Source organism: Patagioenas fasciata, chromosome Z (assembly GCF_037038585.1).
Source record: "Patagioenas fasciata isolate bPatFas1 chromosome Z, bPatFas1.hap1, whole genome shotgun sequence".
Taxonomy (NCBI): Eukaryota; Metazoa; Chordata; class Aves; order Columbiformes; family Columbidae; genus Patagioenas; species Patagioenas fasciata.
Genome location: NC_092560.1, coordinates 62,359,291 through 62,385,173, shown reverse-complemented (window position 1 = coordinate 62,385,173; position 25,883 = coordinate 62,359,291). Strand labels below are relative to the sequence as shown.

The following is a 25,883-nucleotide window of genomic DNA, read 5'->3' as shown; positions in this document are numbered from 1 at the left end:
TCTGCTCTGGGTTGGGTTATTGCAAGAACTGAGGCCTGGAAGAACTGGGCCTCAGACTTCATCGGGTAATGAACAAGGTGCAGTGCACTAAAATCATCCCATGCCCAGTTTGCTGGTGGCTGGCTGTGTCTCATACAGACAAGCTCGTCTCTTCCACCCACATGTGAATAGCACTTGAAGGTTTCTAGCTCACACAGCATGCAACGGGAAGGAAGTACAGGCTCCTCCATTGGTGCTCAGCACTGTCTTGGGAGCCAGTCCCCAGTCTTGAGTTATCACAGTGCTGAGCCCCACAACAGCTGTGGTCCTTTGTGGATGGAGCCACTCATTCCTGAAAAGCAGCAATATAAATGGCTCTGATCTGGAAGACAAATAATCCACTGCTGAAAATTACACGTTAGAAGTATATATATATATATATATGTTTCTATATTTTAAATGTTTATACACACAAGTTTTTAAAAATAGAAGAGGTAGGATTTATTTCATCCTCTTTCAGACATGTGTAGCATTAATATTTGTATTTGGCCTAGTCACCCCCAGGCAGATTTAGGTCATGACTCATCCAGCCTGGTTTTAGATGTTGAGCTAAGACAGAAATTGTGTTCTCTAAGGTACTGTTCCTCTCCTCCTATGACTAAAAGGACAGCCAAAGATGATTAGCTTGGATGCAGACATATACCTTGAGAGGCATCTCATTCCCAGTAACAAATGAAGGAAGATCAGCCTACCCCTCTGTGTTAGAAATTTTCACCCCTGCTCACATACAAACACACAGAGGCTTGGGGGCCAGTTGAGAGACTCCTGATAGTAAAATTGCCAGGTTTGAGCAGAGTGTTTGTTAAATCTGGTTAAGTTTTAGCTTATAAACAATGTTATTTGTAGCATTTTTATCCTGTAACATTTCACCAGCAGACCTGAGTCAGTTCTGTTACAATTAAAGCTGAAGCGTCCCTTTTATGAGACAACTAGCCAAAGCGTGCTGCTCAGGGATCTCTGGGTGAGCAGAAACGTGATAGACCTCTTCCTCTAAATACATAAACCAAATACATTGAGCTGGATCTATCATGAATTATGCTGCTGCTGGACATGCATCCCTTTTCTTCCTGGAGTGCAATCCCATGAGTGAGTTGGACAACAGTGAACTCTGCAGGAACTCAGTGGGAAAAAACTGGCCAAGATCGCCTCCGGTTTATCACTCACTGGGAAAGTGGCACTAGCAAAAGCTGTGGTACCTAGCTTCCACTGTGCTCGCTGCTTTTAGCAACTTCGCATTTGATAGTCATGGTCATATTTTGCACCAAATTCTTAAGAGCTGTTTACCTCTCACATAGCAGCTGAAATAAAGACATCAGGGCTCAAATATTTAATACCAGATGTTTTCTCTCATAGCTGTAACAGGAAACAGTAATTGTTATAACTAAGCAGCGGTTCATTGCCAAAAGTTTAGCAGTTAGTATTTAAACTTGTATATCCACTGTATCTTTAAACCCTTGAAGCAATCTCTGGATTACAATTTTTCTGAGGTTGTGTAAGGATAAACATTGTAACAGTCACTATATATATATATCTGTACATATATATATTCAGTACTTTTCTATCTTGCGTCAAATTTCGCTTTCTACAAGTGCAATAACTAATTATACAGAAGCCCACAACAACAGCTGCTAATTGTCCAGCCATCGAATCGTGCCTCGGCTGTCTCACTGCGGTAAGTGTATTCTATATACACTTTACATACTCTTGTGCTAGTGAGAAATTAGATATGCTGCGATGCTGCTTGGAACTTTACGTCAATGGAAAGGCTCATTATATTCATTTTCAGTGAATATAATGTTCCTAATGTCCTCTCTGATGTTAGGAACAAATAGATGGGATATTTTCTGTATGGTAGAGAAGCTGCATTACTGAGAAGGCTATCCTTCGAGGACTGGTACAGCCTCTGTGACCCTGGTTACCCTGACAGATTCAGTTCAGGTTTTCTTCATCTTCCGCAGTTATAATTTATGATCCAAGGCAATGATCCATCAAGACAGATAACATTTCTTGGAGCTTACAATGGCATGACAGGGACAGCATTTCCTGCCACCAGTGAACAAGAAAACTCTATCATAACCTAATATAAGTTATCACAATAGAAGCAGAGAGCTTATCCAAGAAAAATCTAGATGCTGCAGGAAACATTGAAGAACTTCAGTCTTTGATGTAAGGGTTGGGGTCCCCTGTGACAGAGCATAGCCACAAACCCAAAGTCCTTGTGACTGCAGTCCTGACTCTACTGAAGCCAACAGCAAAACTCCCACTAGTTTCAGTGAACTGAAGATTTGCCCTGGCTTCAGTTTATGGCTGAATCACAACTTTATTCATTACTGAAAGAGGATGTTTCTGCTCAGAAAAAAAAAAAAAAAGTCCTCCTGTCAGAAACATTGCTAGACAGTCACCCGAGAATCTGAGTCTTGTAATGAAAAGCTAGGATGAAATTTAGAGGGTCAGGAGCAAGAAGTCTTCATTGCTTTTTGAGGGTGCAGAAGGCATACAAAGCCATTCTAAATGATTGTTCCTTCATAGAACGCCACCAGAAAGAAGAAATAATGGCACTAAAAAACAAATTGGGGACAACAAAATTTGCAACCTTCTCCTAGACAATCACCAGCATATTAGTATGGACAAAAGACCTATAGAACTACAAAGGCATATCTATCTCAGATTTTTATTATAATTTTTACTACACATTTTAAGCAAGAAAACATAATGCTTTTTTTGAATTTAGCAACAGGATTAATTGCTTCTTTTCTTTGAGCTCCATCCAGTTGTGACTAGCTGCTGATTTATGGAGCTTTGGTAATATCCCAGGCATATGGGTCTGATACCTCCTTGGAGGGAAAATAACTGTTTCACATCCAGCTGGCTCCCAGCTCTCAGGTGGCTCTGCCCAGCCCCTGGTAAGATGTAATGCAGGCTATTCACCAACCACCAGTGGACACTTCTCATTTGTGGGTTTTTGTTTTCCCCTCCTGATTTTAAGTGTTCTGCTCAGTGCTGGTGAAATAAAGTGACTTTCAGCCTTCCCCTTCTTGGAAGGCAGGTTTCTAATCCTCGGTTTTGTGAAATTCTAGTGCTTAAAGGAAAATTCTAATTGTAACTGCTCAGCAGTGATCATTTGTGATGAAGAAATGATGTGACAAGGAGAGCAAGAAGGTCCAAATACAAGAAGGGGCTAAACTGGCTGGAAACAGAAATACCAGAGGAATAGTGGCTCCTTGCAAGGGAGCAAAGTTTCCTTTGTCAATGAGGTAAGAAACAGCCTCAACACTGTCTTGCAGCCATCCTGGAAGGGGAACACTCAGGGCCCCAAGATCAGTGGCACTCTTTGGGCAGCAGACCTGGGCTGGTGGATGGGCCCACTGTCTGAGGTGCCCTGTGCAACTTTTCTCAGGATTGGTGCTGGTGCAAGTGTATTTAGGGAACCTGCTTGTGGTGCAACTTTGCAGACTCCTTGTAGAATCATGTAGTATTGCAGTAGGACTCTGCCCAGTGCACTGCTTATTAAGTTTTTCTTTTATATTTAAGTACAATGTGTTTAATTCACCTCAAGGGGAACCATAAAAATTCCCCAACAGTGTCTAAGGCACAAAACCAGCAAACCAAGCCAGAAAGCAAATATTTATTCCCTTCAGTTACTGTGATTTAAAATCTCATGGTTATGAAGGCTTCATTTGATCATCATATATTTATGGGTTTCAGCATTTTGTATTTCTTCCTGAATTTATACTGTGAGTACCCAGATAGGTAGTCTTCTTCATGACCCCATTAGGTGTCAAAGGGAATGTGCAATGATGATGAAGTCTGCCTGCCTGGATGACACAGCCGTTACTCAGCCAGAGAGATGAGAAGGGTGCACAGCAGTCACAAGTACAGGAACTGATCAACAAACAGCTGAGGAAAGGTAAAATCTCATACAGCACCAGGGGAGACCAGAGGCAGTGCTCCTCTTTCTCTGTTCCCATCTGCTCCCTTCCCCCCCTCTGCACACCCACGGTTAACAGCAGTGAGAGCAGCCCCTATACCCCACATCTCAGGTAATTTTCAGACAAAAAAAAAGCCCATTACCACATTTCTCCTCAAAATATGCTAAGTGAGGTCCATTTTTGTTTTTCATCCTTTGTTTATGATCTACTTGTCCTTTCATAACCAGCCAAGTTTTGTCTAGGATGGCTCAGCCTGCGCAGGGTGGGATGATGGTTGTGGCTGCAGGGAGACCTGACAGGTTACACCAGGCAGCTCCCCTGTTCCAGCACCTCCAGTTTGATGCCAGCACACTTCATGGCTGCCAGTGCGCAAAGACTGACTGTCCTCCTCCTCCCTGTTGACTCCATACGGATGCAGTGAAGGTGTCCCTCTTCTTTGGAGCACTGGTAAGGCATCAGGCAGGAGCACTGAGTCTGTGTCTCTGGGGATGAATGTGTTGGAGTTTTAGATGCAAATGGCATGACTAAAGACGTATTTCATAGTTTGACAACATTTCAGAGTCCAACAGGGAAAAACACTACCGGAGGTTCATGAAACGTTAGTTACAGGAAGACTATAGCACACATACTAGATGGTAGAGTGTTAGGAAAAGAGACAAAAGCAGCTCTAAATATCTGTTTTTGGAGCAGTGATCCACAGAGAAGTAGAAATTAAGCATCTAACTATTTTTATCCACTAGCTTTCCCTGACCTTCCTTCTAAACAAAAAGATATTAAGTTGACATTCTGTTCCCCATTATCCTTGCACACAATGTTGCTGTGAAATGGAGTCTTAAGGTCCATATTGTGTCAGACCCTATTTCATTAAAGCTCCCTTAATGAATAAGCTACCTGCTGCTAGCCTGTGGTAAAGCTCAGTCCTGCCAGTTATTTCATTACCCATTTCTGATCTAATCAGATTCTGACTCTTTATATTCTTTCCCAGAAATTCCCTAGGCAGGAGACTAAGTTTCTGCCTTTCCTTTCTTAAAACATATGAAAAATATGTGTTTTCCTCTGTTCAGCTGATTTTACATGGTACTGCAGTATCTTCTGCCTCTATGTTCATACCAGCTACTCATTCCCAGGAAAATCAAAACTTCTATTTCCTAAATGTTTGTGCATACTCATGAGAAAGAGGACCTTTGTGGAGATGCTGAGGAGGAAAGTCCGATTCAAACCTCTTTAGCACCACAATGAAAACTTATTTAATGTCTTTTTCTCCCCTCTCTCTCATTTTCCCTCAGTGAACAGGGCTCCTCTGTAGGTTTTTGAGAGAATAACTCTGAGGTTCTGGCACAGGATCCAGGTTTAAGCCACTTCCACAGTGGGAGCGTATTGAGCCTTCTTAGGGGCTCTGGAATAAATAAACCAAATATTTTTTTAAATTATAGCAACCTTCCCAGGAACCCAAGGTGCCCAGATGGTCCACCAAAGCATGTCCACCACAGCATGTCACCTGGTCATGCTCTCTGCTTCAGCCCCACAAGGAACAATATCTCGTGGTAATTTTGCAGCCACCTGTCTGAAATCCTGTGCTGCAGAAATCTTGCATCTTCAAAACAGGCTTTTAGGACTGCTGCACACTGCTGTCGCTCTATTTATCAAGAGTAGACAAGCTACGATAAAGATCATATTTGTCTCTGGAAGCAAGTGAAGCAATGAGCATGGCTGCCACTCAGACTTTTTTTGGCAAATGCTTGATGTACATGGAGCCAGCCAGACATTTACAGGAAAACTCACTGCTCTTATCACCAAGTTACACACCAAATAGCCAGGTTGCACAATAGTGTATTTAAAATAATCCTCTTAGAGATTTCACCAGCTTAGCTACTTCATTAAAACTCTTAATAAACGCTGTTTCCACATACAGGTATTTGCAAATTTTACCATTAAAATCCCATTAAGCCTGATGGCCCCAGTCTTGCTTTTTAAGTAGTATCATGATTTGATTTCATAATTTAATTATATGCTACATAAACTGTGGCCCAAATTAACTCCTGAAGTACAAACTAGTGGTTATAGTAGCCTCAGTGGGAACCGGCAATGACATTGCTGACCACATTTTTGTGACTGAAGATTCAAATGTTAATTCCCCTGAAAAGGTTCCCTTAATCTCCAAGTTCCTTTTGTGCCTTACTAAAGGGAAACAGCTATACAACCTTTGCTTAAGGGAAAAGGCACTTATCTAAGTGTAACACCTGCTGGAAGGACATGGGACTGACTACAATTCCACACACTTCTCATTGTAAATTGCTCAGGTGGACCACAATGCCTGTAAATCCTGTTACCGGAGCAGTGAAAGAGTCAGCACATTTTATTTTTACATCAAAAGGTTGCCCTGTTCAGAAGTCATACCTGGACACTCCTCCCAGTCATAACAGGTGTCATAGCCACAGGGCACTTTCTTCAAGCTATTTGTAGAGAGCTTTGCCCTTTCAATAGCCCAGGCTAGGTTGGAATCACCATGGCAAGGGCCAGCATGCAGGAAATGAAATGACTGCTTTCCAAGACACATTTCAGCTGAATGCTGACAACTAGGCTTTGTCACGTTCTGTTCAGAAACAGCATCTAGCACACAGATGTCTTCTGAGTAGTGGCTGCCCAGAGGGAAAAAGAAAAATTCTATTAGTAGACTGTGGAGCAAGCCCATGCTTCTAAATTCTCCACCAACATTGGATGAAACACACCAAAGCCATGGCCAGGCTGGATATCTGACTAAAGACCTAAGGCTGTCCCAGCTGCTGCAGGACCTGGACCTGATACAGCCCAGGGCTATGAGATGTGGAAGGTTTGATCCTGTCCTATAGACAGGAGGTGAAGAACATGTGCCTGCATGAGAAAACAGCTGGTGCTGTTACTTCCACAAGGTGTGTGAAATTTCCACAGGCCCTGGGGTGGTTTGTCTGAGTTGATGCTGTCCTGCAGCTGCGTGTGTAAGTCTGCCTCTGGGGCACTGTTTGGGACCAATGGCAGGCAAACCAAACCATGCTGCTTGTAGTTTCTTTCTGTATTGCTCTTGGTTCCTGTGTGAGTTCTTTCTCAGCAAGTGCACGAGTTTCCAAGCAGTGTCATTTTGTGGAACTTAGTCATTTCCCAAAGAGGGGCAGCAATGCAGTTCACTTAGCGTTCTGGAGTGTAACTTTAGTCAATAAAACCTCTCTAGTTGTCAGAGGATTTAGCCTATATGCTTTAGACAATGTCTATCACCCTCTGGACATTCTCTGTCCAAGGAGAAAGAATATATCTGTTTATTTGGGTGTTAACATGAATGAGATGTATTCCATACCAAGGGACTTTGCCTGTGGTCACACAGGAGCCCTGTGGTGCAATGTGTGTTGATCTCAGCCCTATGACTGCCCAGCTCATATTCGATCTATGCTCTTCTTTCTTATCTCCAGCCCCACACCACACCTCCACCCTAGCCAGTAATTTACTAAAAATTGTCTAGGATAACCTGATACCTCTATTTCTAGTTATTAGACTGTATTTTAAGGAATAATAGAAATCATAGTTCAGGAGAATATTAAGGTAGCAACCTTTAAAGATTAACCAACCTCATAACCATAGAATCTTTGTACTTAGTAGTCACATCCTATTCTTAAAATGGATGTAGATTTATGACATTTTTTTAAAACAGATAAATGAGAATTAACTGAGAAACATGCAAAAGTTACTTAACATTGCTTAAACAGATGGCTTGTGTTAGAATAGGTGTGGAATATGTTAATGGTTGTCAAGAATTGTAATGAATATGTAATTTTCCTGTCAATATGGAAGCCATGTATGACCAACTTGTCAGCGGCAGACCTATGGAGTGACACCTCCGGTCCAGCCCCAGCACTGAATAAAGAAATGCTACTTCTAAAACTCTAAAACATGGTTTTAAGGGTCCATTACTTTGTCGATTTTATGATATCAAACCCTCTATTCCCTTGAAGGCTTAATGGTCTCTGCAGGTCATCTTGTGTCATATTTTTATGTGCTCTGGAGAACAAAACATAATGTGTATTTCACAGCGTGTGCATCTGAAAAAGGTGAATCTCAAACACAAGGACCATGACACACTATAGCAAGGGGATGATAGTGAAAATACAGAAATTGAAGGAATAAAGAGTAGAAAGGGAGGACTTGGGATCTCCAGTGGCAGATGATAATGTAGGTTAGAAGGGAGCATCATGGCATGCTATGTAGTTAATGTCATTGTTCATTTATTTCATAGGCTATAAATGGAGTTGTAATTCGGATATAGAGGCTAGTGACTGAACAGGAGGCAGCCCTCCACTGTGGTTGTCTCTTATCACACTTTCTGTTTTGTGTCACAATGATCTATCAGTGAAGAAACTTCAACTTTTCTTTTTCTAATTAAAGTACTTGACTTACCCACAATCTTCTGGAGACATACAAACACATTGAGATCCAACCTGCTTTTGTCCTGGATTGCAAAACCCTCTAAGTTTAGTTTGCACATCTGAAACATAAGAGTGAGAGTTATTCTAAATGGTAACAGAGTGAACAGAAATATCTTATATTCAGGTCATAAAATCTGAAATAGATTTATTTCTGTTCATCCCATATTTCTCTATTCAAAAGCTGCCATGGTTGGGATTCCACAAGTACGTATCAGTCTTTGCAGAAATCACTGGAAAATCCTGAAGAGAAGCTGAAGTTTCAACAGCATTAATTCTCCTACTTTACTTTCATAAAGCCTTGTTAATATAGCTGGTGTTTCTTTTGTTTTTAATAAAACAGTTTCAGTACCTAGGTTTCATAATTAAAGTTTACAGTACAGTGCACCTAAAAATTCTGAACTTAATGTACAAGTTTGGGGCTGAAACTATACAGCACTGTGGTAAGCACAAAGTAAAACCAAAATTGATTAACAGTTGCTATATGTCTTAAAGCCAGTCATCTGCCTCCTAGTTCTAGCTAGCTAAAATAAACTACCAGCAGTATAGAAACAGAAAAGTTATCTGCAGGCATACTGACCTTTTTCACATGTAATAGATCTCAAAATAGGAGGTGTCCAGGACAGGTCTTTCCCACAGGTATACTGTGTTTGACCAGTGACTATAAACCCAGCTCTGCAGCTCAGCTTCACAGTTTCACCAATGTTGTACTGTTGCTTAAATGGAGAAATTGTGACACTGTCAAATGTTGGTGGCCTGAGGCATACCGAGGCTGTAATAAACAAGAAAAAAGAATCTTCTTGTTGTTTTTATGGTGTGTGGATATTTACAGCATGTCACAATGCTTCAGCTGAGGAGCAATAAAGACACTCAATAACACTGAATATTTGACTGACATTTAAAATTAATAAATATTTAACATAATTAAGTGTAGAAATTTTTGGTGCACTGTCATAGTATTTAAAAACAATTTTCAATCAATGACTAATTAGATGTGTTTCTAATCTACACTAGTATGAGTAATTTAATTTTACAGTTTAAAAATAATAACAATGACATTAACAGCACATTTCGCTTTTTCTTTTGCAAATGAAGCTATTAATAAAATAATTAAAATTAATGTCAATAGAAAGCTCATGAGTATATTCAGGTAAAGAACATTAAATCAATGAAATCACACTGAGTTCTAGAAAGCTACCAGAGTGCCTCCTGTTAGCAAACCCAAGTCAGTTCTGATCCTTCATTCTTAGTTGGACTATAAATACTTCAAGGCATTGACTTATTGTGGGGTTTTTAAAGGCAGCCTGGGGGAATTGGTGGTGGTTAGAGACACATTATCCATTTAATTAAAAAAAAGGTAGTAGACAAATTCCTCTAAGAATGCTTTCTTCAGCATTACTGTCATCAACTTAAAGGTACTTACATAAGTCTGGAAAGAAAAAATGAGTCCTTCTGTTAAAGGTACTTAAAACTAGACAAGAGAAGGACCTCATGGTATGCACTTGAGGTTTTTCTAAAGCATTGAATATTACAGTATCCTCACAAAGCACATAATAGTAACACTTATGATTGAAAGGGGAATGATGTAGTGACTCAGCAGGTTTTTGCCATCTCTAGTGTGAATACATGAAATACCTTCTTCAGATGCTTTCTTTTCAGATATCAGTATAGATTCTTTTGTTAAAACCTGCATGAAAATATATCATGTGTCTTTTCTTCCACTTCTGTTTTGTTGCTGGGCTATATCAATTTTACTTACGTTGACATTCGACAGGTTGCTGCGTCCAGGTTTGATCTGGCAGACACCGAAGGAATTGATAGCCACTGAGGACATGACCACTCACACAGACAATTTCAGCTTCTTCCCCTACAGCATACTGGTTCTTTTCATTCTACAAAAAAAAGAAACAAAAAAGCCACACACCCAAATATGTGGTAACGAGACTGGACATTATCAAAAGAATGTAAGGTAATGAATCCTTAATTTTCCTACTCCGAACTATGAGTCATCCACTCACCTACATAATGATATGTTTGTCCAGCTATGCTTACTGATGTCACGGTTACAAAACAAGGATTCAAGGACCACTGTTTGAAATTGATTTTACCTTGCCTTTGCTTCAGTTGCTGATGAGCTTTGGTGGACTCAAGTCCCATAGCATACCACATATACAGCAATATGGTCACTAGCACAGTAGCTAGCTTGGCTATCAGGCATATGTAGCTAAGAAGTTGTAAAATTTCCCAGCTCTGCAACTACTACACTTTTTTTCTGTATCACTTATTTTTCATGCTCACTCTGATAAAGCCATTTTCTGGTGGGTCTGGCCTGGAGCATCCAGATTCAGGTTCACCAACCAAGACATCCTCTTCTTTCCTGGCTTCATCATCATTTATACAAGAAGCACCTCTGAAAAGCAAAGAATCGCAGGTAAGGATGTAACTTTAGCATTGGTGTCACCAAATCACAATGGCAGAATGTCAGGAGCTTTGGACAGGAATGCTGCAAGTGTGTCCTGCCCCACACCCTGTGGTGAAAAAACTTTATCCTGTTAAAGAAAAGATTATGGACACCAAAAGTTAAAGGTGTTGGGAGGAGGGAGATTGTGAGAACTCTAAAAAAAGTGATAGACACAGGACTACAATTTCTATCGACATAACTCATGAAATATTTTTGTCGAGTAAGAAAAAGAGGCAAAGAACAGCAGAAAGGGGAAGTCTCTAAGGGGTCCACGTGACTTGCTTGGGTTTCAGACAGTGTAGTCAAAACTTGCCTGTTGCCATCAGACAATGGCTAGAGGAGGCTGATCTCTGTAAGTATGGAGCTTTGTAGCCCATGGTGTTTAACTGGGATGAGTAACAAAGGACTGTGGAGTTCGTTGCTTCTAATCCTCTCCTACCCACTCCAGAATCCCCTCTCTAGTCATTACAACAGGGATGATGAAAATTCTGTTTTGTCTCTTGGTTCCAGTAGAAAGACTGAATCTATACAAAGCCTAACTCCTGAAGACGCAAGAAACAGAGTCAGTTTTGGGTTGGGGTTATGATTTTTAGTTGAAACCATGCAAAACTGGTATATCAGATATAAGTGGGAATATAAAAAGCTTGGTAGTTTCAGTGGAATTCTCTCTGACACTGAGTTCATAACTAAACCTCTAAGAGAAGAGGATGTGGTATTAAAAAATGGAAAATGTAAACTCCTATGAATGGAATCAGACAAGTTTTCTTTTGCTTTGGTCAAGAAGCCATGCAAAACAGCATAAGAGATCTATAGGCATACTTCAGCATGCAATTCATCAGCCATTTTCTAGGAATAAACAATGAATAAATTCAAACTTGAAGCAAGCTGCAATGATTTTTAGATGTCTCCTTCTCCTAGCCCCCACCACAGAAGTTCAGACAGGAGACTTGTCTGCTCTTTCTCCTTGATAGTCACAAGGCCACTCAGGAGGGCTCCATAACTGTGCCCCATTGACTATGGAGATCTTTTGGTCTACTATCTTATTACCTGTCTGTGAATACAGAGACATAACAGTCCTCCTCTTCTTCTCGTTCACCTTCACAGGGCTTGCCACCATTCATAGGGGAGGGATTATTACACTCACGGGTTCTTCTTGTTTTGAAGGAAGCATCGCATGGACTCCATTCAGACCAGCAACCCCAGTGGCCATCTACAGCAACTGCAAGAAATAGAAGAAATTCCATCTATTGGTAGATCTGTACAATACACAATATATCTCTTAAGGCCATACATGAGACGGTAAATTTGTAATAGCCATTTTTAGAGACTTTAAAATTGTTACTGTTAAGAGAACAGATTGCCTTTGGAATATGAAGGTTTCCAAAGAAATAGTCAGCCAAATTCCAGCTGCCACCTGAAAACTTAAAATATCTTCCTTTCTAGTTTTGATGGCAAGTAATAATCAAATTCAGAAGCAGCTCATTTTCTACTTCTATTGCACACACAGATGTTTGAGTTTTCAGGGTGCAGACATTTTCAAAGAGCTCAGTATCTAATAAGCTATTAAATAAACCTGAACTCGAACACCATGTCTAAACCCTAAATATACATTTCATGCAAACCCCTCTGGGGTATTTGTCTGTGCCACCATGAAGCATATACAAAAATTTTTATTTACGCACTATTTTTTTTTCTGCATGCAATACACGTTCTACATTCATCTCTATCTGCACATCTTCAGTTGTTTATTTCTTTCAAAATATTTCTTTATCAGATAATGAGGCCTGTATCTGCCTAAGTGACTTTCCCTTCTGTCCTCTTTTGGTCCTGTAATATAAATACATGTAATAAAAAAGACAATACATTGAGTGTCTTCTGTTTCCCATAGATATGGCACGAGTGCCTACTTCATTCAAAAACCCTTTTACATGAAATTATTCTTTAATTTCTTCAGAATTATGATTATGTTCCCTCTCCTTAAGACAACTGAGCTTTCCTTCCACATTGTAATCAACAATTTTTATCTCCATTATCCATTCAATCTTAAGCATAACAGACTGTAGAGAAAACTAAGGAATGGGTTTCTTAATTTTTGCATCAGTTATCTTTGATCTCAACTTCACCCTTATTGCTCAACAGCTCATTTTCTGTTATCTTAATTATGTAGCTAAGGAATCTCTTACTGAGTCTTACAATTTTTTTTAAGCCATACCTATTCAGTTTTTTTTTTTAACTTTTAATATATTCCTATATCTTCTGACCATCACCATGTGGTAAGAAGTGCTATGGATTTAGTAAGGGAAGGATATGTCAGATTCATCTTAGACAAATAGATACCAGAAGGACTATCATGACAGTGTCACCCCGGATACCTGATTTGTAACCCGGAGCTCGCGTCTCGCAGTTTTTGCCGTAGGTGCCAGCCTGGCACAGGCAGAGGCACTCTGTTCCGGAAAGCACAGGTCTGCCATTGTTGGGGCATGGGGCACACCGGCAAGGATCAAATGTGCCCGCATATTCTCGCAGGGCTCTCCATAGGTGATGACGTTTGGTCACGGCACATGGCACATTCTTCACCAAATCCATGATGGGCGACACCTAGCAGACAGTTCAGTCAACAGTTACCTGGACACGGCAGGTCCTGCTGGGGACAACTGCAGGGTTTTAAAGGCACTAGAGCCTTCATATCACACTGGAGTCAGGCATATTGAAAGTTACGGATGCTTTAAAGGAGCATGACAGTGCTATACATCTGTATTATCCTCTTTATATTGCTTTTATTTCCCCAGTTTACGGATCACTGAGCCAGTGGAAAACCAACCAAATAGGATACCATGTCTCAAAATTCAGGATGCCATGGATGATGTGGGGTTTGCTTACACCTGATCCTCGCCATGTGAAATATTCCTACCCTGCCTTCAGGAGCTCAGCAGGGAAAAGATCACCACATACTGCATTCAGGCAGGTTTTGCTGCTTGCCTGCAGCGCTTTGCCACTGCTGCTGAGCAGCTGCTGGGCCATACAGGGAGCTAGGCAGCTCAGCACACTGACAATGGTGCTGACATGCCGCATCAAACAAGAGGACAGTGACAACAGGGGACTGCTTTTTTGTTTCAGTTTATCTCTGTGCCATACCTTGTAAAGTACGCCTAACAAGGGAAAAAGCACAAAGTAAAAAAAGTCTTCCCAGCATCACGCAATGCTTTTCTGCACAGTAACTAACCCCTGCCCATGCCTGAGCTCCTGGTGGTGCTGTAGTAATTCACTCACATTCCTCGGTTTTACTCTCACTGTCCATGGTCAATGCAAACTTTGTGTGGCTTATAAAGTAAGATGTACAACAAATAGTTCTAATAAATTTTTTGTATGTTTATATTATGCCCATATGTATATACATCCTTGTCACAGAGAGCATCACCCTGATTTAAAAGACAAAATACCTGCAGAGCTCTCTGAAGAGCTGCTGAGTGGCGAGTGCTTTATTATCTCAATGTTTTTCTTGTTATTCTCTTACCTCAAAATCAATTACCACAGGGTTGTCCTTTGTTGACTCCAACCAGTTTGTGAAGACTGTGTGCCCTGGAAAAGCCCCCTTTTTTTCCCAAGCCAGAGCTGCTGCATACTCTGACCTGCCACCTTTTACCAGGGAGACTGACTGTTCAGCTGACTCCAAAATGGAACCTGAAAGGGGATTTCATCACAGTATTGTCAGACAAAGGCCTCCAAAGACACCGGATGTAACAACAGAGTTCTAAGAAAAGATGTAAGAGGATATAAAAGACTATACTAAGATCAATTTATTTAAGCTACCCTTGGAAGAATGAACTCTAAGCTCAGAAAAACAATCCCTCCAATGACAGCAGCCAGTCATAGTCTTCCAAATGAAAGTGTCTGAGACCTCAATCATGGAGATATTCAGAACTACACAAGACATTTGTGGAAAATGCAGGGGATATGGAGGCTCCATTAGAAGAACGCACTGCAGGAAGAATATTTAGTCCCAGCTGTAAGCACCTGACTAACGGCAATTGATCATAAAATGAGGACAAAACCATGGAGGTGATAGAATCCCTGGTTTTAGTGATGCAGAACATGACTCTTGACATTCTTGCAGAAACTGCACCAACATTCTGCAGTTCCTCAGACACATTTCTGGCATTGCCCGAGGCCAGATGCATCCTTGCCTCCTGCACCTAGATGTCTGCTTGGCATGAGGAAGATGGGAGGGGAAGGTCAAATTACTGCTGTCCAAATCTCTCAATGAGCCTTGAGCAACGCTTAAAGAGGATCAGGGACTCAGCCATGATCACACATTTCTAGTTGTGCCCATTTTTCAGTTCAGCATGCCTGGCCCTGGACCCAGGGCCATGGGGAGTACTTGTCAGGTCCATGACTGACTGCAAGAACCAATGCCATGAGATTCCTAATGATGGTTGTCCAGAGCAGAGGAAGAGCACTCCTACATCATAATCTCTTTTGCAAATAAAAGGGTGTTTCCAGTGGTTGTTTCAGAGACTGGTTCCTCTGACAGCGGTGGAAGAGCATCTGTAGTTCAACAAAGCTGGGAGGTCACCTAGGGCACCTAGCTGAAGAGAATATTATCTCCCAGGGTAAGTAACGGGACACGCGCTCTATTCTCATTATGGTCACCTCCGTGCTTCACAGTCATCCTGTTTGTGGTGCATCTGGTACTGACTTTCTTTTTCTTTCGGAAGAACACACGCCTTGTTGTTTCTATTCGGACACACTCTGTTGATTCATCCACTGCCAGACCTAGAAATACCACAGAGCAGCAGCCTCATCACCATAACCCTGTTACCTGATGGAACCGCACCCCCAGGCTCCCACATCAAGGTGATCCATCGCAGGTCTGTCTCCCTGCTCACTGCTTCCTTTCTGACCTTCACACCGCACTTACACTCCTCACCCACTACTGCAGAGACCTGCTTCCCCAGGTACAAAGACCATTGGACTGAGTCATGCCCTTAGCTCCCATTCCCATGCAAGTTCTCACAGTAACATTAAGGATCACAGCCTATAACCTTAGATTTCCACTTTTGTGGTATTGCCTTTTCATTTCAACAATCTGGCAGTCAGGGCATTAATTTTAGAGTGATTTCTAACCAATGCCAACAAATTTAATGACTGTGTCCCAGTTAAGCTTCTCAGACCTCACTCCCACAGTGTGCTGGAACACCTTTTCTTGATGACACCCGGTTTTGATATGAAGGTCTTAAGAGGTTTTCTTAAACACAATAACATTTACCAAGTGAGGACCCTCTCTAACTTTTCAAATTAAGACTATGTTGAGCAAAAATTTATTCTTGTTCTATATTTAGGCAGTGTGAATAATTTCTGGGTTTATGCAAGTCTAAAGGCTATTTTTTTGTTAGTTGGAGAACTTATTTTGTGGTGTAAGGCCTGAAAATAGAAACAGTGAGAAGAAAAGCTGGTAAACAGATCATAATATTTTCTTGCAAAAGCTTACATACCTGAGTTCTTCAATTCCTCAGAGCTGTACTGGTAAAGAATGTCATAAGAACCACCCATCTTCCCAGAGGTGTAGTAATGAGTGCCAAAGTCATCAAATATTCTGCTGTATAAAATGTAGTTGTACTCCAGGGGCAGGTGGTTAAGTGCTTTCAGAAAGACGTCTGAGAGCTGCAGATCTGACTGTTTCATTGTGAAGTTTGCAACAGAAATGACTTTATGGACTCTAATAAAGTTGGAATTCTAGAAATAAAAAAAAGGTGACTCTTAGCACCCTCATGGGTAGTTAATTGCAGAAAGTAGAGGGATCAAGAGTATTGCAAGAACTCATTAATTCTGCACATCATGCTGCTTTTCAAGAGCCCTGTGAAGTTTGTGAGGACAATGCTGATTACTCTGTTACACTGTGGGAGTATAAAGCATTCCAACAAAAATTAGGACTTCCTGAGCACCTACAAAACAGAAAGTAAAAATATTCCTGCCATAGGAAATATATCAGTAATTGATAAGACAACTAAAAGGTTCAGAGGAAAGTCTTCAGCTTATAACAATTCATGGGCCATTTGCAACTAACCTAATGAGTGTGTATTTTAGATACTATCTCCTATGAAATGTCATACTTTATCCATCTGCTAAAAGTGAAACTACACCACAGGGATAAAGATCTCATTGGGTTCAAGTGTCAGGCTGTTAATGTGAGAATAAAACAAAAAGCAAAGAGAAAGGTCATAAAATGAAAACACCTCTTACATTCAGAAAAAAAAAAAATTTTTGAAATAACTTTTTTTTTTTTGCAAGGCTAGAAGTGGTTTATGTGAGAATATAACTAAATAGAAGGGAGAAAAATAGAGAAATAGAAACACTGAAAGGAAAGATTTAAAAAAATGACAAGGGGAACTGATGGTACGAGGCCAAAGCAAAAAGATAAAGAGCAAAAGAAGGGGTAGGAAATTGGAGCAAATGACCAAACTGCACACAGAAAAGAGTCATTATAAAATAATCTATAACTGATTTATACACCAGTTCTTCTGCTGAATTTTGCTGTATAGATTGACTCTACTCCACTTCTGTCTCCAGGCTCACTTGGCTTACAGCTCATAAGGATGCCTCTAGACATGGAGCTCTCCCAGCCAGGACTGAGCAATGTAACACACGAGATGGACCTCAGCTCTCTGCTCTGCACAGCACTGCTCATTTCAGTGCTCTTACATGTTTTAAAATAAGCTAAGAATACTTAGCCTTCTGCTGCAGCGAGAATAAGAATGGAAGAAATAGTGTATGTAATAATTTCTAAGTTGTACTCAGCTCCTAAAACACCCTGTCGCAACATAATTTTCAGAATTTTCAGGTGGTTTAAGTTTTGATCCACAATTTTCAGCTGTGTCAACTAACATTCCATTATGACCCATAAAATTACAGGCTATTTCAGGAAATACTGATTCTAAAACCTTAGTTGGATAAGAGGCAAGTGCACGCTAAAAATAATTTTATTCTTGACATACATCTCACATTTGCATTTTCTGCTAGTAAAAGTAATCTAAATGCTTTTATTATTAGCAATCTGCCTTACAGTTGTCAAGCCCAGTGATTTCTATGTTAAATCCCTGAAGCATGCACTGGAAACTGGATTCTAAAGTCTCCAGTCATTTCTGGGCATGTGTTTTTTCGTAGTGTGAATCCTGGTGTTGGTAGCAAGCTTAACCCATGAGTACCGGGTATTAATACAAAATATTAGTGGATCAGGGATGATTATTCCCAAATAAATCCTGGTCTAAATCAGGCCTGAGTAGTCAAGTTCAGTTTTGTTATACAAACTACTTCATTGGCAAAAATCAGCCAAACACAAGCTGAACTGGACTGCTTTTTAAAGTGGAATAAGGCTATGATTTCTGTATTAAAAATAGAAAAGCATGTGGCGCTACAGAAGGTATATTACAACCAGGAACATCCTGTATGTAGTATCAGAGTAGAAACTTTTTTTATGGGTTTTGAAAAGAAGTGTAATTCCAATGCTTTGATAAAGAAAGTAGCCTTTGGTAGCTCAGTTCTGAAATGAGCAGATGTAAATTGAATGAAAGGAAGAAATTGAAGTCAGGATTCAATCACCTTTTCATATGAGGCTTCAATGGCTTTCTTGAAGGAGGAAGATGACGTGACTTTAACCCTTGTCTTTCTTGAAAACAAAAACGGGATACCAGAAGATCTTCTACCGCTATAAGTGGATGAACTACTTCCATGAGCACTATCACTGAGGGGAGTTAAATCATTGTAGAAATCTGACGCTACATCATCCTCTTGATCTATTACCTGGAGATTCAGTAAAGCAAAATGCATTTGTCCAAATAATAATCTCGAACAGAAACCTATTAAGCAATGAATTCTCGATATTTTTAAGGCAGAAGTATGTCTTATTATTTGAGATATGGTAGTAAGCTAAAAAAATGTCCTTAGCACAAAAGATGAGGCCAAGAAAGGTTAACAGATGAGAAGAATACAAGATAAGAAGCAGACTTACTAATAGGCATTTATACAAGGGGAAAAAAACAAAAACCAAAATGAACAAACCAACAAAAACCAACAACAGAAGAAAAAAAGAACCCAAACCCAAACCAGCAAACAAAAAACCCCAAACAAACAAACCCCATAAGCAAACAAACAAACAAGCACACAACACTTTCTTCTAAATTTCCCCACCCCCATGCCCCAAAGCTCAAGAATAATTTCAACAGGTGTTTCAACTCCACTTTTCGAAGTCTCTCAGACCTTAATGCTATGTCCACTCTATGACTAAGTGCCAGTCCTGTGGCTTCTATATTGTACAAAACAAAGAGCTAGAGGAACGAACAGGTTTCCAGAGGGGAATCTTAGAATACATTTGCAGTGTGAGCAGCCATACTGTATGAGGGACTAAGGGTAGGGGGAAAGAAAGTGGGAACAACCCTGCCTGATCAAGTCGGTAAACCTCAGTGATGCTGTTGTGTAAAACACCAAGACAATTTTAGCATCAGCTCAGAAATGATTGATTTCCCAAATCTTGGGCAAAACCCTGTGGGTGTTTGAAAGATTCAATTTTTCCCCCTCTCTAGACTTGTTTAATAAGGTGGTCCATTCCCCCAGTCCACTTCCATTCTCCAAGCAGTCACATGCTTTTGCATGAAAGAACACTGGTGTTTCAAGGAGAAAGCCTGATCCAGTGACCCTTCTATACCAAAGGCTGTGGTAAATCTTAAAATATACAGATGCACTCTCAAAGGTGACATTCACAAACCCTTAACAGTTCTGCAAATAGACATCAGTAAATTGGTAAACTACGCAACTTTAGAGACCTGGATAAATCAAGGCTTTTTTTTCCCCATTGAGTATTTCTGCATACAGTAATTTTTCATCGTTATTAATGAAACCTATATGTCATGGCCAATTCAGTTACAGTTTAGGGTGTCCTTTGTTCAGTTGCTCCTGTTAAAGTAATACTAAAAACTCACAGCACTTGTGGCAAAAATTGTCAGTTCAGATTTCATCTATTAGTTGAGCTATTTTCACATCCTGCATTTCTTCCTTCCCAATGCAGTATCTATTGGCTTCAGACAGGAACTGCTGATATGTGCACAACCAGATGTTGTGCCACAAACATGGCATTAAAAGTATTTTTCTAAATATCAGTGTCTAAAAGTCTAAAATACCAGGTCTAAAAAAATCAGTGATTCCCAGATTTTTTATAAGACACAAGCCTGGTTCATTTTGTCCTTGGCCTGTCCTGCAAGACTCCTCCCTAGACTATGTACTTCTTGTTCTCCTGCCTCCTAGACTCAACACCTCCCTCCTCCCTTTGCTGCGCATTAGAGGGCTGGACAGGAACTGACAGGACTGAGGGACTAAAATGGCTCAGGATGGAATTATGTCCCAAGGCTACAGATGACTAGAAGGAAGCTGGAGTTAGGGCAGCTATTGATGCTGTGGAGATACAGCACTGATGCTGAAATGAGCTTTGGACTCGAATGAAGCCCTGGCCAGAGTATGTCAGGCTTAAGAGCAAGGCCCTTGGTACTGAGTAAGAACAAAGAAATGGCCACAACTGTGAGGAAGCTGGAAAGAAGCACAAGTCCATCATATTGACTCTGATATGCAGCAAGTGAACATAGATTGGAACAGTGTGAGTAGAGCCACTCAAATGATGGCCATTTCCACCTCATTTCCACATGTCACCTGTTCAGGCCTCACCAGGTTGGGAAATCTTGTCCTAAAACACACATTACTACCTAAAACTTCAGCACATAACTTGATTGTGATTACAGCAAGGGTTTTTCAACTAGAGTTGCTGCTTCAGAGTACCTGAAAGCTGATAGCCTCCAGGTTTGCAGGAACACGATACAATTTCCTTGTGTCATTGTGCTTTACTGTTGAGCATTGTCCTCCATTGAATGAGTTGCCAAGGACTTCCCCTCGGCTCTCTCCTGCCAGAATGTGAAATCTAAGAAAAAAATATTTGCAGATATTAAACAATCACAGAAAGATACATAGACTTGAAACATTTAGCGCTACATAGCTGCCTTGAAGATTTGGTAGGGTTGAAGGAAATGGTATGAACATCTGGGATATGTTACTGTTTTGAAAGAAGTTCCACCACCAGAACTCATTCACGCTGAATCAAACTGAAAATACTGTAGTAACAAACCTGTTTCCTACTTTCCAGCAGTGCCTAACCCTCTACAAAACCCCAATGTCGCATGAGACTGTAACTCTTAAGCAGAGAAACATCTAAAAATGGCCAAGCAGTTCTCCATTTCTACCATAAGTGATGTTACCACAGTGCACTGAGTTCAAAATTCAATTCAAAAATGCAAGACCACATGGAACAGGCATCCCGTGTTTAGGTTTTACCCTGCACAATTTAGTAGTCTGGAAAGCATTATGGTTGGTATCGTGTGAGATTTATCACAGTGGGTAAGTCCTAGCCTGAGAGTTTAGGTGCATTTTTATAATTTGTTGTTAATTTTGATTTTATACAATCATAGAATCATTTTGGTTGGAAGATACCGTTAAGATCATCCAGTTAAACCATAACCTCACTCTAGCACTAAAACATGTCCCTGAGAACCTCATCTATACGTCTTTTAAACATCTCCAGGGATGGCGACTTCACCACTTCTCTGAGCAGCCTGTTCCACTGCTTCACAACTCTTTCTATGAAGAAATATTTCCTAATATCCAAACTAAACCTCCTCTGGTGCAACTTCAGGACATTTCATATTGTTCTGTCACTTACTACTTGTGAGAAAAGACCAACACCCTCCATGCTACAATCTCCTCTCAGGTAGTTGTAGACAGTGATAAGATCTCACCTCAGCCTCCTTTTCTCCAGGCTGAATAGCCCCAGTTCCCTCGGCTACTCCTCATCAGAGTTGTGCTCCAGATCCTTCAACAGCTTCATTGCCCTTCTCTGAACTCTCTCCAGCACTTCAATGTCCTTCCCGTAATGAGGGGCCCAAAACCAAACACAAGCTTCCAGGTGGGGCCTCACCAGCACCAAGTACAGTGACACCATCTCTTCTCTAGTCCTGATGGCCACACTATTCCTGATACAAGCCAGGATGCTGTTGGGGTTTTTGGCCACCTGGGCACACTGCTGGCTCTTGTTCAGCCACTGCCATTCAACACCCACAGATCCCTCTCTGCTAGGCAGCTTCCCAGACACTCTTCCCCAAGCATGTAGCACTGCCTGGGGTTGTTGTGATCCAGCACTTGACCTTGTTAAACCTCATACAGTTGGCCTCAGCCCAACAATTTGAGAGATTGTATGTTTTAATGGGACACTGTCACATGCCAATTAGGCATTATTTTTTTAATGTAGATTTGTGAGACAACCATCTCAAGTTTATGAAAAATAAGCAAATCTGGCTTACCCACTGGCTATTAACTGCACACCTGGGAGACTCTCATACTTTCTGTTACAAACGGTCTTTTTCTTCCCACAATTTCTTTCATCAGAATTGTCCCCACAGTCATTTTCTCCATTACATTCCAATTTTTTTGCAATACAGCGACCTACACCAGAGAAAAAGCAGCATCAAGAAACATTATGCAAATATTCATCACATCTGAACGCAGAAAAGGGCAGTCTTTTTCCCTGGTAAAGGTGTGAAATTTCTGTAGGAATTACCAGCAAGGTAGCATAACGCCTTCAATTTTACAATAAGAAATGCTTGTTTCAGTTTTGCCTTGCTTTGAATCTCTGAAGGCTTAATTCAAGATTTAGCAAAAAGATATGTGGATAAAGTTATTTTGAGGCTAATCAGGTATATTTAAACTGGAGCAAACAAGAAATACCCACAAATTTAATAAAAATAGTGCAAGTTTATATTCAGATAAATTCTATGGATATACATGAAAAATCTGTGCAAAGAAACATTATTTGAACAGTGCTACTGTCTAGCTATCATGGTCATACTGATATCTCAGGCTAGAGATTGTACTTGAATTGTTTTCAGTTACAGAAGAAACCATAAACATAAGCTGGTACTAATACATATGAAATCTTTAAGCAGACTTTTCCATGGAATTTGTGCACGGAATATACAAGAACTGGATCATTTGGATCTTTTGTTTTGTCTCAGTGTCTAATCTTTTGACTACCTAATAATGCATCAGTCATGCAATGAAGATTATCATTACCAGTTTCACACTGAAATTTATTCTTGCAATCAACTTCCGCTATGTTGCAGAGCTTAGTTGGGAAGCATGGACGGGAATCCACCAGAGGCTCAGTACAGGCCTGACCCCCAAACTGGGATGGTCGCAGGAGTGTCCGGACACGAAACTGAAAGGCAGAAGAGGAAAAACCAGGGTTGTTTGTGTGATCTGTTTTTGTAGCTAAGTGCCTCCTCAGTCAGAGTCACGTGCCTTAGTGCTGCTGAAGCTTTACCAAAATCAGAGCTCCGAAGGAAATATTCTGTTATTTTCGTTGTATCCTATCATGCCATCAACCCAGGTAACACAGGCAGGTAACTGAAATCCAAGAGCCTCAATAGCCCTGACAGAACACACATGATTAAATACTTGACAACCTGGGCTACACCACAGAAGGAATCAAAAGTTCAGTCTGTGGATCTTCAGTTTTAAATGTACAGTAAGAACTGGTGTGTGAACAAGCTTGTGGAGAATTTCCTGTTCTTTGTCATCTCTGTTGAAATAGAAAAGCTCTCTCAGTGGCAGGTACTCCCACCCTAAACCAGCTTGCTTGTTTCCCATGCAAGGGGCATCTTGTCTGAGGAGCACTGGATGACTGGACAGGACAAAAATGTTTTTCCTAAAAGTTTCTGCTACTCAAGAAGATCTGGGAGCAATATCTGCAGCTCACTGGAATTTCTTTCCCCAAGTCAGTACCCTCCACACAGCATAACAAAGCTGAAGGCTGCTAGACAAATCACTTCAGATATGTTTTCCACTCCCCTTCAAGGGTTTGCTGGTGAGACCTGCCTGCATGTGGCTGAACTGTTCCTCCTCCATCCCCACAGGATAAGCACAATTTCTGTTATTTCTGTTATTTCCCTTCCTATAGACAGACCCTGGAGTCAAACAATGCAGGAGGATGTCTAGTAAAAATCAGTAACAAAGTCACTACGGAGGAGACTGTGAGGAGTCACATCAGACCATCCAAAAGCTTTTGAACTCAAGATAACCCTTCCTTGTACTTGGATTTGGGATCCATAACACTCACTACATTATTTGTGTGAGCTTTCACCTCTTCCTCCCTCCCCCTCACTGCAAGCTTACTTACACTAGTCTTCAAACTTACCTTGCAAGTCACGTCCTCCATTCTGATGGCTGTTCAAATTTATAAAGGTCACAAGCAGTGATCTTTATAGCTTGGAGGAAAAAAATGGATCACAGTCCACAAAAGCACCTTTTTGCTTGAAGCAGCAAATATGTTGCATCAATATTTAAAGTTAATGAAAGTGAACAATGCTTCTATATATGCGGGTAAGAAAATCAGCCATTTAAGAGAATACTGATTACAAAAAATAAAAATCAGTTTAATTGAGAGCAATGCCCCCTTTCAGCTCTTGCAGTTTGCTGACTGTCTCCCACTCTTTCAGAGATTGTCCGTGCTCTGCTCTCATACTCTCCATCCCAGTCGAAGGACAGTTCACATGTCATGCCCAGCTTTGCCACCCTGAATGTGCATCAGAAAGTTATATATGTATGTAAAGTTATACTTAGGATATCTAACACATTTTCCAAGATTGGTTTTCAGGCATGGATTTCTGAAGCTGAGCAGGACATTCAGAGGAGAGCTGTAGGCTGTGTCTGCACAGAAAATCAGATCTGCTATCATGGTCAGACTCAAAGCTCAGACCCACCAGCCACATAACTACCCCAATTAATCTGTGCTCCCCTCCACTCCCTACAACATTACATTTGGCATGGCTTGGAGTCTTCAGGGCAAATTTACTTGAACTAGTCCTTTCCCTTCTTCCATCTCTGTCATCTCACCCCCAAGTCTACCATCAGTCAACAGACAAGCTCAGGAGGAAAAACGAACATCCTGGGGCTTTTTTCCGCAGATATTAAGCACATCCACCCGATGTTTGTGTAGGCTATAAGGGTTGTGTGAATGGTACTCTGGATTTCTTAACGGCAATTTCAAACTGATCCTGACCATCAGTGTAAGATATAACCTGAATATTTCTAGCCAGTGCTAGTTAGGATTTGCTAGTTAACTCTTTTAAACAGATGATTTGATCCTATTTTTCTTGTCTTTAGAAAATATGTAATGCTATGGATAAGCTAAAGATTTTGTGACTTTTTCCTGCTTAAACAGACATATAAACTCTACGGCTTAATTCATCTTTTTTTCAGGAAAACTCATATTTAATTGTGACAATGGGACTTTTGAGGTCCTCATAAATGGATTTATGCTACAAAATCACCCCTTTCTGTTTTGATTTGCTGTTTTAACTTGTTCTCTCCATCTTCTACTGTTATCATGCATAACCAATTTCCCTTGCTAACTTAAATTGTCATTTGGCAGATCAATTGTCATGAAGTTGAATACCTGAAACAAAGAAATCTCTTAAGCAGAATTTCTTGCATTTAATCCCTATAATACATTTTCTACCTACTTGTTTTTTTATGCATGGGTCACATTCTGACCAAGGGCCAAAGTCTCCAAGCTGACAGTTGATAGGACATGTTTGCTGGTTACATACACGTAATTCCTGCTTTGTGCACAGCTGGTCACAGAAGTTTTGGCTATAATATTCATCCATTCTTATTTGCCTAAAAAAATGAACAAGTTATGCTAGGAAGGAAGCATAGACAGGTTGCAGATGTTCTGTAGCTGTAGGTGAAGGCTGATGAAGAAAATTATTTGAACCAAATGAAAAAAACTTGAGAGATAATAGGTAGTTGCAGAGTGTTCATTTTAAAAAAAATATCCCAATATCCCTTAAATTTACAGAGCAAGAAATTTCTGTTTGATTCATGTAACTTGAAATGTCCCAGAGAATAGCCACGAAA

At 40.5% G+C, this 25,883-nt stretch overlaps 2 protein-coding genes across 9 annotated transcripts in view; both read right to left on the bottom strand.

Moving 5' to 3' along the window:
* Positions 1–25,883, bottom strand: part of LOC136114746 (large ribosomal subunit protein eL37) — a 354,179-nt gene that overhangs the window by 49,163 nt on the left and 279,133 nt on the right. The window lies entirely within an intron of this gene.
* Positions 1–25,883, bottom strand: part of C6 (complement C6) — a 39,194-nt gene that overhangs the window by 10,171 nt on the left and 3,140 nt on the right. For 2 of the 8 annotated variants that reach the window (XM_065860722.2, XM_071801798.1), the window contains exons 4-19: positions 25,487–25,643; positions 23,037–23,181; positions 22,268–22,409; positions 20,697–20,835; positions 18,474–18,674; positions 16,370–16,610; positions 15,528–15,650; positions 14,392–14,558; positions 13,250–13,475; positions 11,925–12,096; positions 10,715–10,826; positions 10,176–10,308; positions 8,997–9,188; positions 8,391–8,478; positions 6,366–6,607; positions 2,692–4,450 (exon numbers count right to left, since the gene is read on the bottom strand). In XM_065860722.2, the coding sequence (XP_065716794.1) occupies positions 4,269–4,450; positions 6,366–6,607; positions 8,391–8,478; positions 8,997–9,188; positions 10,176–10,308; positions 10,715–10,826; positions 11,925–12,096; positions 13,250–13,475; positions 14,392–14,558; positions 15,528–15,650; positions 16,370–16,610; positions 18,474–18,674; positions 20,697–20,835; positions 22,268–22,409; positions 23,037–23,181; positions 25,487–25,643 (2,662 nt within the window). In that variant the 3' untranslated portion in view covers positions 2,692–4,268. Of the gene's footprint in view, positions 1–2,691; positions 4,451–6,365; positions 6,608–8,390; positions 8,479–8,996; positions 9,189–10,175; positions 10,309–10,714; positions 10,827–11,924; positions 12,097–13,249; positions 13,476–14,391; positions 14,559–15,527; positions 15,651–16,369; positions 16,611–18,473; positions 18,675–20,696; positions 20,836–22,267; positions 22,410–23,036; positions 23,182–24,159; positions 24,303–25,486; positions 25,644–25,883 lie in introns of those variants that run through there. The other 6 variants (XM_071801800.1, XM_071801799.1, XM_071801804.1 and 3 more) reach the window with 5 other exon arrangements.